The sequence below is a fragment of the Anser anser genome, assembly GCF_964211835.1.
Source record: "Anser anser genome assembly, chromosome: 5".
Taxonomy (NCBI): domain Eukaryota; kingdom Metazoa; phylum Chordata; class Aves; order Anseriformes; family Anatidae; genus Anser; species Anser anser.
This window is the reverse complement of record NC_139725.1, coordinates 52,159,790-52,174,000: the sequence shown is the minus strand read 5'-3', so window position 1 is coordinate 52,174,000 and position 14,211 is coordinate 52,159,790. Positions and strand designations below refer to the sequence as shown.

General features: G+C 39.7%; 1 protein-coding gene across 1 annotated transcript in view; it reads right to left on the bottom strand.

The window, feature by feature from the left end:
- Positions 1–912: 912 nt before the first annotated feature.
- The window catches only part of LOC310901173 (uncharacterized protein C14orf132 homolog), a gene marked incomplete at its 5' end in the record, with an annotated part of 43,193 nt that continues 29,894 nt past the window's right edge, over positions 913–14,211 (bottom strand). Inside the window, one exon of the mRNA XM_083840302.1 lies at positions 913–8,787. Coding sequence (XP_083696428.1) covers positions 8,563–8,787 — 225 coding nt within the window. The remainder of the gene's footprint in view (positions 8,788–14,211) is intronic.

Here is a 14,211-nt window from a genome sequence, read left to right as displayed (position 1 = left end):
CATAAGAGGTTACTTAGCATGTTGTTTTGTCATTTCCTCAGTCAATCTGAGTGTACTTGGCTCACTGGTTCCCGTTTGGTAATCGTAACGCAGGCAGGTGTTAATCTACATGTAGTATTGCATTAGCACAACCAAATGTTTTCCTCTCTTCCTCTCGCCACTGTTTGTCTTTATGGAACTTGCTGAAGAACCTGCGGTGAGGTCTGAGCCCTCTCCCCCCCAACTAAAATCCCCAGAAGTCTTCTGAATGGCTGCCCTAGGACTGGAGTTTGCAGGAGTTTGGGGCCACAATCAGAAAAATGTCCATGCTGCATGTTGTGACAGTATGGTCATGCTAAATGGAGTGAGCTGGGACAGTAATGACTTTCACAAGGGTTCATGGTATGAGGGCTTCTGAGCTGAAGTCTGAGGAAGTTAAGACTCCTCTTTTTTTTTTTTTTCCCTTGTCTTTTCTTTGTGCCAAATATGTAATAGAGATTGTTACCAAAAGCTGACAAATCATGCAGATTTTTAAATTGCAACAAGTTATTAGTGTCAGTATATCACTGGAGGTAACAGTAATTAAACTGATGCATTTACAGATTTTTAAATGCTGTCAACTAAAGAGAATAAAATGAAAAATCGCACATTGCCATCAATTTGAAGAACTTTATCCCAAAACACAATTTCCATCTGATGTTAACAAAACGTGTCATTTTCATCATAGTAAAAGAACAAACCAGTACCAAGTACATACATAGTGAAAGCAGTCAATAACTGTGTAAGAATATAACAGGAGCAGAAAAGAATACATTTCTGTTAACTAAACTTGCTAATTAGAGAAAACGGGTATTTTTTTAAGAAGTTTTTCTCTTTACAGATAGTTTCACATTTCAAGAACAATTATTACAAGAGCAATTTTTTTTTTCTGTAAAACCAACCCATATACTACAAAAACAATACAAAGAAGCCCTGCAAATCTGTTAGTGTACAAAACAGGGTAGCAGAGACAAAGAACAAGAGAATTAAACTGTCCAGAATTATTATGAAAAAATAACAGTGCATTCTAAAGGGCTCCTGTAAACTTGTTTTACATGAGCTGAAGGATGACATTTCCAAATAACTGCAATTTTGCGAGAAGTACAGATGCTTTCAAAATATCACTATTTAGTTTATCATGGGGAAAAACACAAAACACGAACAATTAGGCAATATTTGAGATGAGGTAACAGAAAAGTAAATGTTATAAGCTACCTCACAAAGCTAGCTACTGGATTTATTTACATTAGTTTAAAACTTCATTGAGGCTTTGCACTTTATTCCTTCCCAACTTTACAACTTCATAACTGAAAAGGTCTTTATTGGAGAAAGAACATATATTTCTTCAGTTAGGTGCTCATACAATAGAAAAAATAGTGCAACTGTTCGCTACATTAAATACCCTTCTAGCATATCTATCAAAATACTCAGTCTTGTTTTCTTTACCTTCTCTTTTAAAAAAATAGTGTTCTGCTCTTTTTTTTTTTTTTTTATTATTAGGGAAGTGTGGACATCTTTAGATGTGTTTAAAATAAAAAACCAGCAACCTGGAGCTAGTCCTACAAGATGTTCCACTAAAGCAGATGTTATATACAAGTGTTATTAATCCAGTTGTCTCCAGGTGGAGGCAAAGGTCCCTGTGGACAAAGCAACTTGCAGGCTCCGGAACTTCAACCATTCTTGAGAAGGCAGTAACTGAAAAGAGTTTTAGGCCTAAATCTTGTAAATAGTTTAATCTTTTTCACTCATTAATAGGACTGAACTCCACAAGAAATGCAACGTAACCTTAATAACTGCTGTTCAGAAGGCTTGCCAAACAATACCAGAACAAGCATGGACCGATGAGGAGGTTGCTCAACACTTTGCAGTTCTTAAGGTACACCTCATTTTGCTCAAAAAAGATTTGGAAATGCTCAATCTGACTGTAGCAGCTTTACCATGCATCTGAGAACTTTAAGTGTGACTAGATTTGAAATACCCATGGCTCAGCACATTGTGCTTTTTCTTTACTGACTAGAATAGTGGTTCATGGCTGTGATGCTACAGTAAATCACACGGGGTTTTTCTACCTTTTGTGGTGCTTTTCAGTGCCCATTTTCAGCCCCCTTCCCTTACCCTAAGTACTTTAATGCTGATTAAGATTTGCTAAGAAATGAAAGCGATTTGGGGCGGGGAAAGCTCAATTACTGATGCAGTAATAATTTAAAAAATAGGAATTTCTAAAAGGTAACTTAGGGTTGTATGGATACTGATGATAGAGTTACAAAGATTAATGGCTACAGCTCACTTCTGCTTGGGCGAAATACATTGCAGTTTGCTAAGGCATATAATGATTAAGATCTACCTACAGAAAGGGACCTTATTTTACTGATCTTTGTCTTGTGTTCCTTTGAAGGTCAACAGAGGTGGTTAAGGAGGGCTGAAGAACATTGTTGACTTCCAATTGCTTTTGTTGGCTTCCAATTGCTTATGTGCTCTCATGCCAGGGAATGAAAAGATGATGGAGAAGAAAGATGGAGAAGACAAGGGAAGAAATAAAATAAAGGCATGGAGACACATGGTGCCAAGAGATTTTAAAGGGATGGATGAGACTTCACATCAGGGTATTTTGGGAAGGTAAGAGGAATGACACAGTCTGAAGGATCAGGTAGTGACATTTAAGACATTCCTGAAAAATTATTTGTCTCTGTTCTCGACTTTTGCTAATTGTGGTTAATAATAATAAGACATTCTGAGATTTACTGGCATAAAGCTGCAGAAAAAAATGAGGTGATTCTACTGTACAGATGATACTTGACTCTTTAACATGCCTTATGTAAGAAACCTGTGTGTTTTTTTGTTTTAGCAGGGAGACTAATCAGCACTTTTCAGCATTAATCTTATGTATTCTATCCACATGGGAAGCTTCCTCAGTGTTTTCTACAACTGAAAAATATCTTTGCTAGAAGCCTGCACTGCAAAGATAAGAGTGGGTAGCATAATGATCCAAAGACTTCTGAAAAAGATGGAAACAGTGGTTGTGCCTATACAAAAGGGCATTTACCTTGGTACCAACAGATCAAGCTTGCTGATGACACTCAGGTAAACCTGCCTTTGAAGCATTCCGTTGAGATGATTAGACACGACAGGTTTGTATTACCATTTTATTTCCATTACCTGTCTGCCTTGCATTAATTCCTAAAACAGGTTACTGCAACTGTAGATCTGGCCATATTGTCTCAGTGTAAATACTCCGGTACAGGCCAGAATGGGACAAAATTGCTATGCATTTTGTTCTGCAAAGGCACATATTTCCCTGGAGATTTCTGGGCAGAAAACTGGAATCTTTCCTACTACTTTGTGCCTGAACAGCCAAAAAGTAAAATGGGACGTGGTTTTTTTTCCAACCTGCTAGGATTTCCCTACATCCCCATAGACAAGGATAGTGGTGACTTCATTTTCACTGTCTCGAGTCGGAAAGACAAGGTAAAAGGCCAAGAGGGGCTGTATGAGGAAAGACAAAAATCAGATAAAGAACAGTAGGAAATTTTAAGACCTCTGAATATTTTGATTTTTTTTTTAAGTGTGTTCCCAGATCAGGAGCAAAGGGCTAACTACTTTTTAAACCATTCCTATCTCGATCTTACGATGACTGACCAATATACTGAGTAACAAGATACCTAATAGAATATTGATCTTCAGCTCTTCTTCTGCTAAGGGCATAAATGCACTTGGTCCCCTGAGGATAAGCAAGCTGTAAGACAGGAGGGACACGCTGTACCTGATGGTTAGCTCACTCAGACTGTGCATCCAGAAAGCCAGAGGGGCAGAAGAGGAGTTAATGAAGCGCTAAGCTCTGCTTGTCAGAACCCTGATGTCTGACATTACCATCAGAGACCTGACTGCCCTTTTTCTTTCTGAGCGTTAGCCAGATGAAATCCAGTTATCCAGAGCTCTAAGTGCTTTAAAAGCATAGAAGCATTTTGATCTGTGATTTTGATTTTCAGCCTATTTCTCTTAATAATGGAAATCAGCCTCAAAATGAATAATTTTCCAGATTCTACTCTGTGATTAGCCACAGGAAGCCCAGCAAAATTACCCTGTATAAATGGACAGAGCTACGTGAAATTAATAACTCTCAGCAGCCTGCAGAGAAATGTGAAAAGGATATTAAGAACTGGAATAGTTCGAGAATAACAAAAAGAAAGCTTCTAATAATAGACAAAATGCATAACTCCCTATAGACTAGACTGCTGTTTTAATTTGGGTCCCAGAAAGAAAGGCAAATTTTCCCTTTAGCTCCAAATGGATGTACGGGTTCAGACTAGAATGGCTGGCTGCTTCTATTCATTCTTGATTGGGGTCTTGTTATTACAGGCTGCTCAGCAGTTTGGTGGGATGCTGATGACCCTCAAGTCCCATTGCAAAGAAGGATTTTGGAGAGTGGATTTCATTACTTCTGAGGTAACTATTAGCTCATTTTCCCATTTAAATGGCTAAATATGTTACGTGTAGCTGTTGAGTCCCTCTGTTACTGTTGCATCAGTTTCAAAATCTGTTCTGTTTTGCAAATGCATTGACATGGCAATACATGCTGCTCCCTCACTTTATTTTAGGGGGATATTAATATTGTGGACAAGAACAGGTGCCTTGCCTTGGAGGTAAATATATAGCAGGAGTGGCTCTAGGAGTGGCCTCGCTCACATCTCCCATCTAATGTGCCTTTGCACCTACCTCCAGAACTGTTCAGCCTTCAGTCTCACAGAATCACAGTCATACAGCAGCCTGAGTTGGAAGGGACCCACAAGGATCATCGAGGCCAGCTCCAAGCTGAGTCTCCTTGCTGTGGTGGCTGCACAGCTGCTGTGTCGAGCTGCTGGCTGCTTAGAGCAAAAAAACAAAATTCTTAAGTGACAGTTTGATTATCTGACATGTTGTCGTAGATCCCTAGGGGTCATGGCAAGAAAAGACTTGTGAGGGCATCCAGTCTGTTCCTCTGCATCCCATGGATCACTAATAACTGCAGAGCAAAGGCAGTATGGCTTGTGCTTTCAGGATGATGTTTACAACATAGCTAGGGGTCTAACACTGCAGGTAGGAAGTGTTTTTCTTTTGTCCACTACAGAACAAACTCTGATCGGGATCTTGTAACTGTTATATCTGTGCTGGATGCACGTACTTAAAGCATAGATCTACAAGTGGAATCCTGCTCTAATGCTGATGCACGAAATGCTCAGCAAAGCACAGAAGCCTCTTCAGCTTTTACGGAACAGCTCAGGGGAATGCATTTGGACTTACTCATCACTCCTCAGTGAGTGACAGCACTTCTCCAGCTGCTTTGCTCCAAGGAAAGGAGTAGCTACAGTCCTCTAAGTCAAGCTATGTTGACAGTTCAGGATATAACATAACATACACTCACATAATGAAGCAGTAATAACACATTTCACAGGACCACACCTGTGAAACATCTATCATTTCTTCTCCCCTCCCCTGTGGTCTCTCTGAACTTAATGATGGATGAGTCTCCTTTTTTTCAGTGCTTGAATTTTAGCCTTCCTTAGCCTCCTAGGAGATGTAAGAGGCTGTAGTAGACCAAGTCAGAATGCAATATCCAGAAAGATACAGTGTTTATCCTGACCAAAGGAGATCATAATTTGAGCCAGCTCTGCTCACTTTAATGTAGGAATCTTTTATCACCTCACAATATATTTCAGCAACAGAAAACTAACTGGACAGTTCATTTCTTTACCTACAAGATAGGAAATGCTTGCACTTGCTGCCTGCACCCTGTTTTCCATGTCACCCCGTCAAGCCAATTACGTTAATTAAGTTTCTGTCTGGCTGCTTTTGACAACTCATCCTCTAATGATGATGATCTGGATGAGGGAGGCAGAACTCATTGTCTCCCAACACTCCTGCAATTACTATCAGTTTCACATGAAAGTAGGACACTTTCTTTGGGAAAAGCAACACAAAAGCATCACTCAGGTTCATTAGCAGAATGGTGGGTCTTTGCTGTTCCCTCTGTAACGCGCTTCTTCAAGGGTGAAGAATTTAGTCTAGTGCTTTGAGAAAGAAATGTAAACATTGCTAATTGCACTTAGATCAATATTCTAGGAAATTTAAACAAAGCACTCCACCGGCAAAGTTATTTAGCAGCAGAATAATCCCATTGGGCAAGTACCATAGTGTCAAACTGGTTTTTAATCATGGTGAAAAAAAATTTGCGCTTCATGCACAAATAATGCTTGCAGGATCTGGCATAACTAATTAGAGAGCCTATTGAAACGTTGAAGAAAAAAACATAAGAAAAGTCCACTGATACAATTACAAAGGCAATAGAATATCAGAAAAATGTATTTTAAGTAATATTTGCATGTTTGCATACCAGATCGTGTCCTGCATGATTCCATTTTTGAGACCTTTCTGCAGCCTTCCAGCCTCACATAACAGTTTACTTTCTGCTCAGAGAGGGTAAAGAGGCATAGAAGAACAGGAGAAGTACAAAACCTATTCAGCTCCTTTGTGGTTGATTATTATTATTATTATTATTTCTGTCTGCCTATGAAGAGGCAAACAGCTATTTTAGGACTGTGAATAGCATTACTTCTGTATCATTCTTAAGACTATAGCTATTTTATTAGACAGAATTTGCTTTCTGTGCATCTGAGTTTCCAAAAGTGTGCTTCTCAAACTTTTTTTTTTTCCCCCAGAACAGATTTCTTCTATTCTCAAACATCTTCACAAAAACCTACCTCCAACCAGTGAAATACCTAAACACAGAAGCTCCATTCCTCAGGTGAGTTGTTGTTGTTTTTCTCATCCCCAGAATAACTTAGTCCCTTTTCTCCCTCCTGCTATCTGTTTGTTTGCATCTTTCCAGCTTTAAAAGCAAGTTCTTGAAGACATGAAAAAATATACACAGTGACTATTGAGCGATTCTAGATACTGGTTTGGGGCATGCTGCTTTGATTCATGTAAATGCTCACCAGCCCTGCAGGAAAATGGGTCTAAAGAGAAAAGAAGGAAAATCCAAACCTCCCTTTACATTTGCCAGCTCTTAGCCCAGCCTCAAGCTCAGTGGCAGGCAAGTGTCAAAAATAGTCTCTGTGCCTTCAGACGAGGCTTTCTGGAATTAGCATACTAGTTGTATGAGGCAGAAAACTGATACAGCACATGCAGACTTAGAGGAAGAATTGGTCTACTACTATCTCAAAGTTCAGGTATTTTATGTATTTTGTTTTGTTCTAGAGGGAAGACAAAGATTTCCAACAGAGATGATTTCCCCCCCCTCAGGATTTTTTAATCTCTGTAACATAGAGGGCTACAGCATGTTTTGAAAAGATACAGCTCTTAAAAGGAACTGCTGATAGGAAGAAAGCAGTGGAAATACTGTTCCCCAACAGAACAAATCCAAATGATAATTGGAGTCCTTACTTAATGTAGGCTACATAAGAGCCACTTCCAGGAGCCTCACCAGAAGCCAGAGACTTACTAAGACTGAAACACGAGTATTTGTATATCTGCCACATTTTACCTTTTTGTGCTCTTTCTAGCCCAGCACATATCAACACTTGCATTCACTCCCTTGTGAGCACAGAAGTCTCATCTTTCTTCCAAACCTATTTTTCTCAGAAACATCGCTTACTATTTGGCTTCACAATGTACCTTTGCTATGACTATATGCTTATGAAAGTATAACTTCTGTGGAAAACCTGGATTACAAGGAAATATGCTGGAAAGCATGATATCTGTCCTTTGTTTCCTGGAAGGAAAACTACTGTTGTCATTGTAGTCCAGTATCCCATCCCTACACAGAAACGGGTTTCACCCTTCTTCCTCTGAGAAGCAGAGGGGCTGCAGACCAGTCACACCTTACAATAGCTGTGCCTCCTCCTGCAAACAGCAGGCGTGCTGAGCATCAATTCCTAGATTGTCACATCTAGTAACTGATAATTGAAGGCAAGTGTTAATAGCTTACATCTGCCTGTCAGAGCGTTAGACACATTTTGAACACAGCATAGTGTATGCAAGTGCTCAAGACACACCTGTGATGACCTTGTACTGCATCAGAACTGAGCCAACGCCTACCATTTACTCCATCCAGAAAACTAAGATGGTCAGCAAATATAACACAGAACAATTTCATACAACATTATACCACAGTAAAAAATGCACAGAAAAAGCTGACAAAACCCAGAAAAGCTGCTAGAAAAATCTAAGCAGTAGAAAATAAGCACTTTCTGTATAAATCTCAGTTTCTTTTGGATCCACTGTACCCACACTGGTCTCTCTTTCATTTCCATACGAAACTTATATTTGCTCAGTCCTTGATTAAAGCTTTCACCTCCATACAATTTGCAATTGCATCCAAACTTCTGCCATCAAGACTCATGATGATTAACTTGCATTTCATTTCCATGATTGTGGTAGCACTTAACCAACAAAGTCCCTACCTATACGTATTTATATAGATATACATGTATATATACACACGTACATACATACACATGACAAATAGTGTTGCAGTTATCCTCTCCTCCAGTGTTCAGAGTGACAGACATCCTAGAAGGTGAAGGCATACACCACTCCCACAACCACAATATTTCCAATTGTTGCTATGATTGCAATCCATAACAATATGGCATCGTTTGAAGACCGCGATGTCTCTTCGGGTGGATTCTGCATGGAAGAAGCTGCATGGACATTGGCTGAGGAGTTAAACAAGGAGTACTCTGTACTAAAGTCCTCATTTGGTGAGTCCATAAAGGCTCCTCCCATAACAGGAAGCTGTGAAGAAGGATATGGCAAAATTAGATTGAAAGCCAATACTTGTATTTGTTTGCTCTCAAAGTTATTACAAAAGAGTAAGCACCAGCCAACCTGCAAAACTACTGAGATTTCATGTACGTGGTGCTAAGCTGTCAGGCATATCACATACACTTTACATGATTTTTTTTTTTTCTGTTTCTGTTAGAGTCAATATTATTGCAGGACAACTATGTATAGTGCACGTAATATATGTAAGAGCTAACACGCAGACTCCAAGTCAACCTACACAATTATATGAAATTAAAAATAACAGGTATAACTATCCACAATGTACTCACATACCAAAGCATAATTTTACAGCACCATGATTGTTTTGTGACTATGAGCAATGGACTCATATTGCTCAAAGGCCTTGAGCAAGCACAGTGAGGATGTGATACAAGGAATTTATTCCCTATTTGTGTTTGGCTCAGAAGTGAACCCTTGATTTATAAACACACAAATAAACGAATTGCAAAAGTTGGTGCAGTTAGATAGACGAAGTGTACTTAGTGCTCTAAATTCGCTGCAAAACATACCTGCAGTGTGTGATTTATAATTGTATACATTCTAATAATTCTATAGATCTCAAGGATTTATGAATCTATGCAATGGAAAACTTCAAATTAGATTATGAAAGGCTGCATAGCAATGAAGTGACAGATTTCCAACACTTCTCCCATCCCAGATGTCTACTGGGGAAGAATAAATTTACTTTGGTGTTCTTAGTGGATTTGTCAACGATACCAGGAAAAGTTCACAGTTCTTCACTTGCAGATGTTTTTTGGCATCATTTTTCTTCACCATTCCCACTAGGTCTCTCTCTCCTCTACAGCTGAAACCAGAGGGTTTTCTTGCTCAGTAACAACAAGATAAAAATACTTGCTAGTGCAGTACTAGTAGCAGTACTATTACAGCTAGCAGAAGCACAGTACTGTTGAAGTCACCACAGCCTATGAATAATGGAGGAACCAACCTAGCCTTCCTTCAGCCACATCACAGAAGGCTGCTATACCATGCTAAATTACCATGCCCAATACCCACCAGGTTAGAAAATCAGTGTTTTTCAACACTGTGTCCTTCAGCTCTTGGATTACATTTTGATGCTGCCTTTGATACCAAACTACACCCCTCCTGGCTGTCTGCAGGTGTGCTATGGAGGCTGCTAAGCAGGAGAGGATTCAGGGATAAACCACCTCTCTTCTCCCACTGTGGTGGCTGTAATCTACAAATTAGAGCAAAGAATTTTCTAAGCTCAACAATAAAGTAGCTTTTTTTGTTTGATATTCAAATCATTTTACAGCAATACAAGACAGTCTCTCTTTCAAAGCTGAGTGCTGAACAGCTTTGTACTAGAAAATATCACGTCACATTCAAAATGAAACAGAATGATTAAAGACTACAACGGTTAGGTCATACTGACCAATCCACATCAAATAAAATTATCTTTGAGAGCACAAATGACTACGCAAAAACAGTTTACAAGAAGCCAGACAGGAAATTGCAAAAGTCAAGTGTGAAATATTCCCCCTGTACCAAAGATTTTTGCTTCCAGTTTCAACACTGTGTTTTAAAGAGAACAAAAACTTCTATTTCGCAATGAGCCCAGCCTGATGTTTTGAATTCAATTCCTCCAGCCTCTTTTATGTCTTGGGACTTGATAGGGAAAATACTTAGTTTAATCAGGATTCCTTTTTATGTAGACCTTGCCATAAAAGGCAATTCTGACACCAAACACTTATGACGAGTGTATACATGCAGAAGTGCTGACATTTAACAACTATGGAGACACAAGTTAAAGATCTACATAGAAAACAATGGGCATAATTTACCACAGTGGCAACAAAATGCTCAATCTGAGATGCTTGCCTCTTTAGCAAGCCATTTTAAGGGCATCAGTCTTTAGGCTGACCAATTCTGCAATGTATTACAACTAGAGCAACCATCCTGGTGACTGTTCGTGAAAGACATACAGGTGTATGTGTACGTGCACATGCCCACGATGTTGGAAGGATCATGAGAACTGTTCTGATGAGTGATAATCTGATTTTTGGGCCACACATTCTCTACCCTCTGTGAGTTACTGGAGCTGACAAGCTTCCACGCTGCTAGTCCACATGGTGCTGTCAGAGGGGCAGGGAGCACTCGTGTAGCAGCGCAGCTACACACCATGCTGCAAGTGATGTCAAATCTGAGTCTCCTCGTGCCTCAAACAAGCTGTTTTCACCATCTGAGAGGAACACATGGTGAAACAGCTCATCTGAATCTTCAAAAGGCTTGTGGTGACCTGACATAAAACACTGATGTTCAGCACCTGGCACAGACTCTTTCTGTAGAACTGACTTCCCATTTTTCTGTTTGTAGGTCAGTAGCACTTACCCACAGATCTGGAAATAAACCTTATTGCTGATTTTCTGTTTGAAGAAATTGTTTCTTTCTAAATGCACACTCTCTCTTTTTCATTGCTAAAATGACCTCATGTAAGAACCCAGGAATGGCTATAAAGTGCCTGACAGAGAGCCCATCTCCCTTGTAAGCTCCAACACTGGCCATAAATGCTCAGGAAAGAGTAAGAGCACAACAGGAAAAGAATATCTGACACTACCCCTTAATATCTCACAGCCTCCTGCTGTTCTGAGCTGAGGCAGTTCATAAGCCAGATGATAACGCTCTGGATTTAATAACTCTCAAATAATTTTGCTGCTATGAACTTGTCAGCTTCCACCCGAGCTCACCTAAAGCTGCGCATCGTTCTCAATCTGGCCTCTTACTGCCACTTAACAGTAAGGGTTGCCCAGTGATTAGCATCACATAAATCAGCCGTGAGAGATATACCCAGCTCTCCACTGGAGAGGGAAGCACAGGGAAAAACATCAAATGGCAATTTATCCTTATGGTATATTAACCTTATGAGATGAATCTCATCCTTAGTCTTGATGCCTTTGTTCTCCCCAAAGGTACCGTATCTTCCCTCTGCAGTATTATTTGAGGTATTGCATTAAAGATTGTGAGACATCCCCTCCCACCACTAATGGGAGTTTTGAAATGCCTGATAAGGCTAAGGATAGAAAGCCTGCAATGTTTTCTGTGCTTGTTCTACTTGTCTGTCCATGCCTCCATGAAGCAATATATGCTGATTTACATCAGCTATGATTTTCACCCCTGTCACTGACATTACAAAGTAACATGCAGCCTCTTATTCTCAGAGGGTTATTAAAGTTTGGGCAAAGCTGTGCAGCACCTGTGCCACCCTCCCTAAAATCACTGAGCAAGGAGACCAGAGAAAAGGCTTAACTGGGAAACACGGCAGTGTGTGACAAGGCAGAAGCAGATGGTGAGGGAGAATGCTGTAGCTTGGCTCTGAAATTAAACTCTTTCCTGAGTGACTATGTCAACAATGCTAAGTAGCGTTCATACTACTTCTCTTGCTAAATGACTTCTGGGAGTGGTGGGGAAAGGATTCGAATCATTAAATAACAACAGGCAGAAAAACCAAACAGCAAAATGCCAAGTGGTAATGAGAACACCCACTGCTCTGAATGTCTCCTGCTGGCATCCAAGAGGATGCTCTAGGGTCAGGAGGAGTGGAACAAGGCTCTTGAATAGTTAAGTGACACATTTGCCAGTCAGCAGAAAAATCCTATTTTATAGCCAAAAGGATTCATATGAAGGAAAAAAAAAAAAAGTCAAGTCCCAGTCACCAATACTCCAAAAGGGATAGCTTTCTTAAGTAGTAACACTTAAAATCCATCATTTAGCAATAATACTGCTCTGCTTCTTTGAGAATCATGGGACATAATTTTGGAGTTAGCTAGAAAAATGCAACATTCTGTTCCTGCAATGTAAGGGGGAAACCAGACTCAGCGTAGAGATTTGAAAGCAAGTTAAATCTTCCAGTATTTATTTTCTAGAAAAGGAAACCTCAGCAGCAGCTTTAACAGACACACTGGACCTTGACCCTGGCTACAAACCTCTCTGAGAATGGGATAGTGAAATGTGCCTAGATGTTAGTTTGTAAACTCCCTGTTATTACTTTGGACTATCTAAATTTTCAGAGTTTCTTTCAGGTTAAATTTTAGATAGCATATTTTTACATGATGGCATATTCTGAACACATAAAATGAAATAAGTACAACCTTCTGGCCTGGCAGTGTGTGATCACTGGAGTGTATATTTGTGTCTGAAAACCTCTTAGCTGCAATCACAAGTCAATCTGACTAATGCAGTTTTTGCTGAAGATGGCAGCAATACACAGGTTCACCAAAGAATCATATTTTAATTCTTAAGCTCTTTTTAAACAAATGTTTTGCACTAAAAGGATACCTCATGTGAACAATATTCTCCCCGCAATAAGTCTCTTGCCTTTCACAGATTCATGCATATATGTATTCTCCTCATCTAAGACATGTACTATTAAGCAAATAAAGAAGTCCTTGGTATTATTTATTTACTGGTAACATCTGGAAAACCAATTTCTTCTACCCATCATTTGCCAGAACATGACTCTACTACTTGCAACACAAGGACTGGGTACACAGGGACACTCAAGACAGTTATATGATGTTCTCTGCAAGGGGATTAGTTAAAATGCATTAAACCCCACACAGCTAAAATTAAAGGGCACCTAAGGCGATCTTATTTAACACAATTAAATAGGTCTAATTCTGAAGGGGGAGGATCCATGCAATTGCTTTATGCTGATAACTTCAAATTTGCACTTTAATTAATTCAGATCTCTGCTTCACCCTGAAATCACAGTGTGAGGTTGGCAAGCCTAGGAAAAACTGCTGCTTATTTTCAAAATATGGTTGTCAAAATGTTCACCCTACCAGTAGCAATGGAAAATTTTCACTCTAATTTGGAAGCATCAGGATTTCACCTTTTATTTTTAATCCTACTATTCTATTCCAGTCAATCTCTGATTTTCTTCCAATTCACCATATTCCTAGGACCTGCGTATTTCCCTCCACTGCTTTCCTGACTTCTGCTAGGCTAGATATGTCTTCATCCTCTTAGATGAGATCACTGTTCAAAGTTGTTCCTTATCAGCAGTATCTCAGATGCCAGAGGTGCAAGTTTCAGCCTCACTGTTGACCAACAGAGAGTCTCAAGTTGACCAGCAGTTGTCTAGTGATTCAGAAAGGTACATCCCAACATGACCAGAGCTGCAGCAGGCATTTCAATTCTGAGTTTGCTCTTGGCTGTAGAAACAGCTTTGCCTTAGCTAAGGTAATTGAACCAAGCTCAGCTAAATCTTTGTCTCTAAGCACAGCCACACCTCAAGTACCTTATAAGTGAACATGCCTTGTGCAGACTGGAGCACCTATCTGTGCAAACATATTCTGCTGAACCAGCTGCAAGAAACAATGCAAATAACAAGCATGGAAGTATTTTTACCCTGAT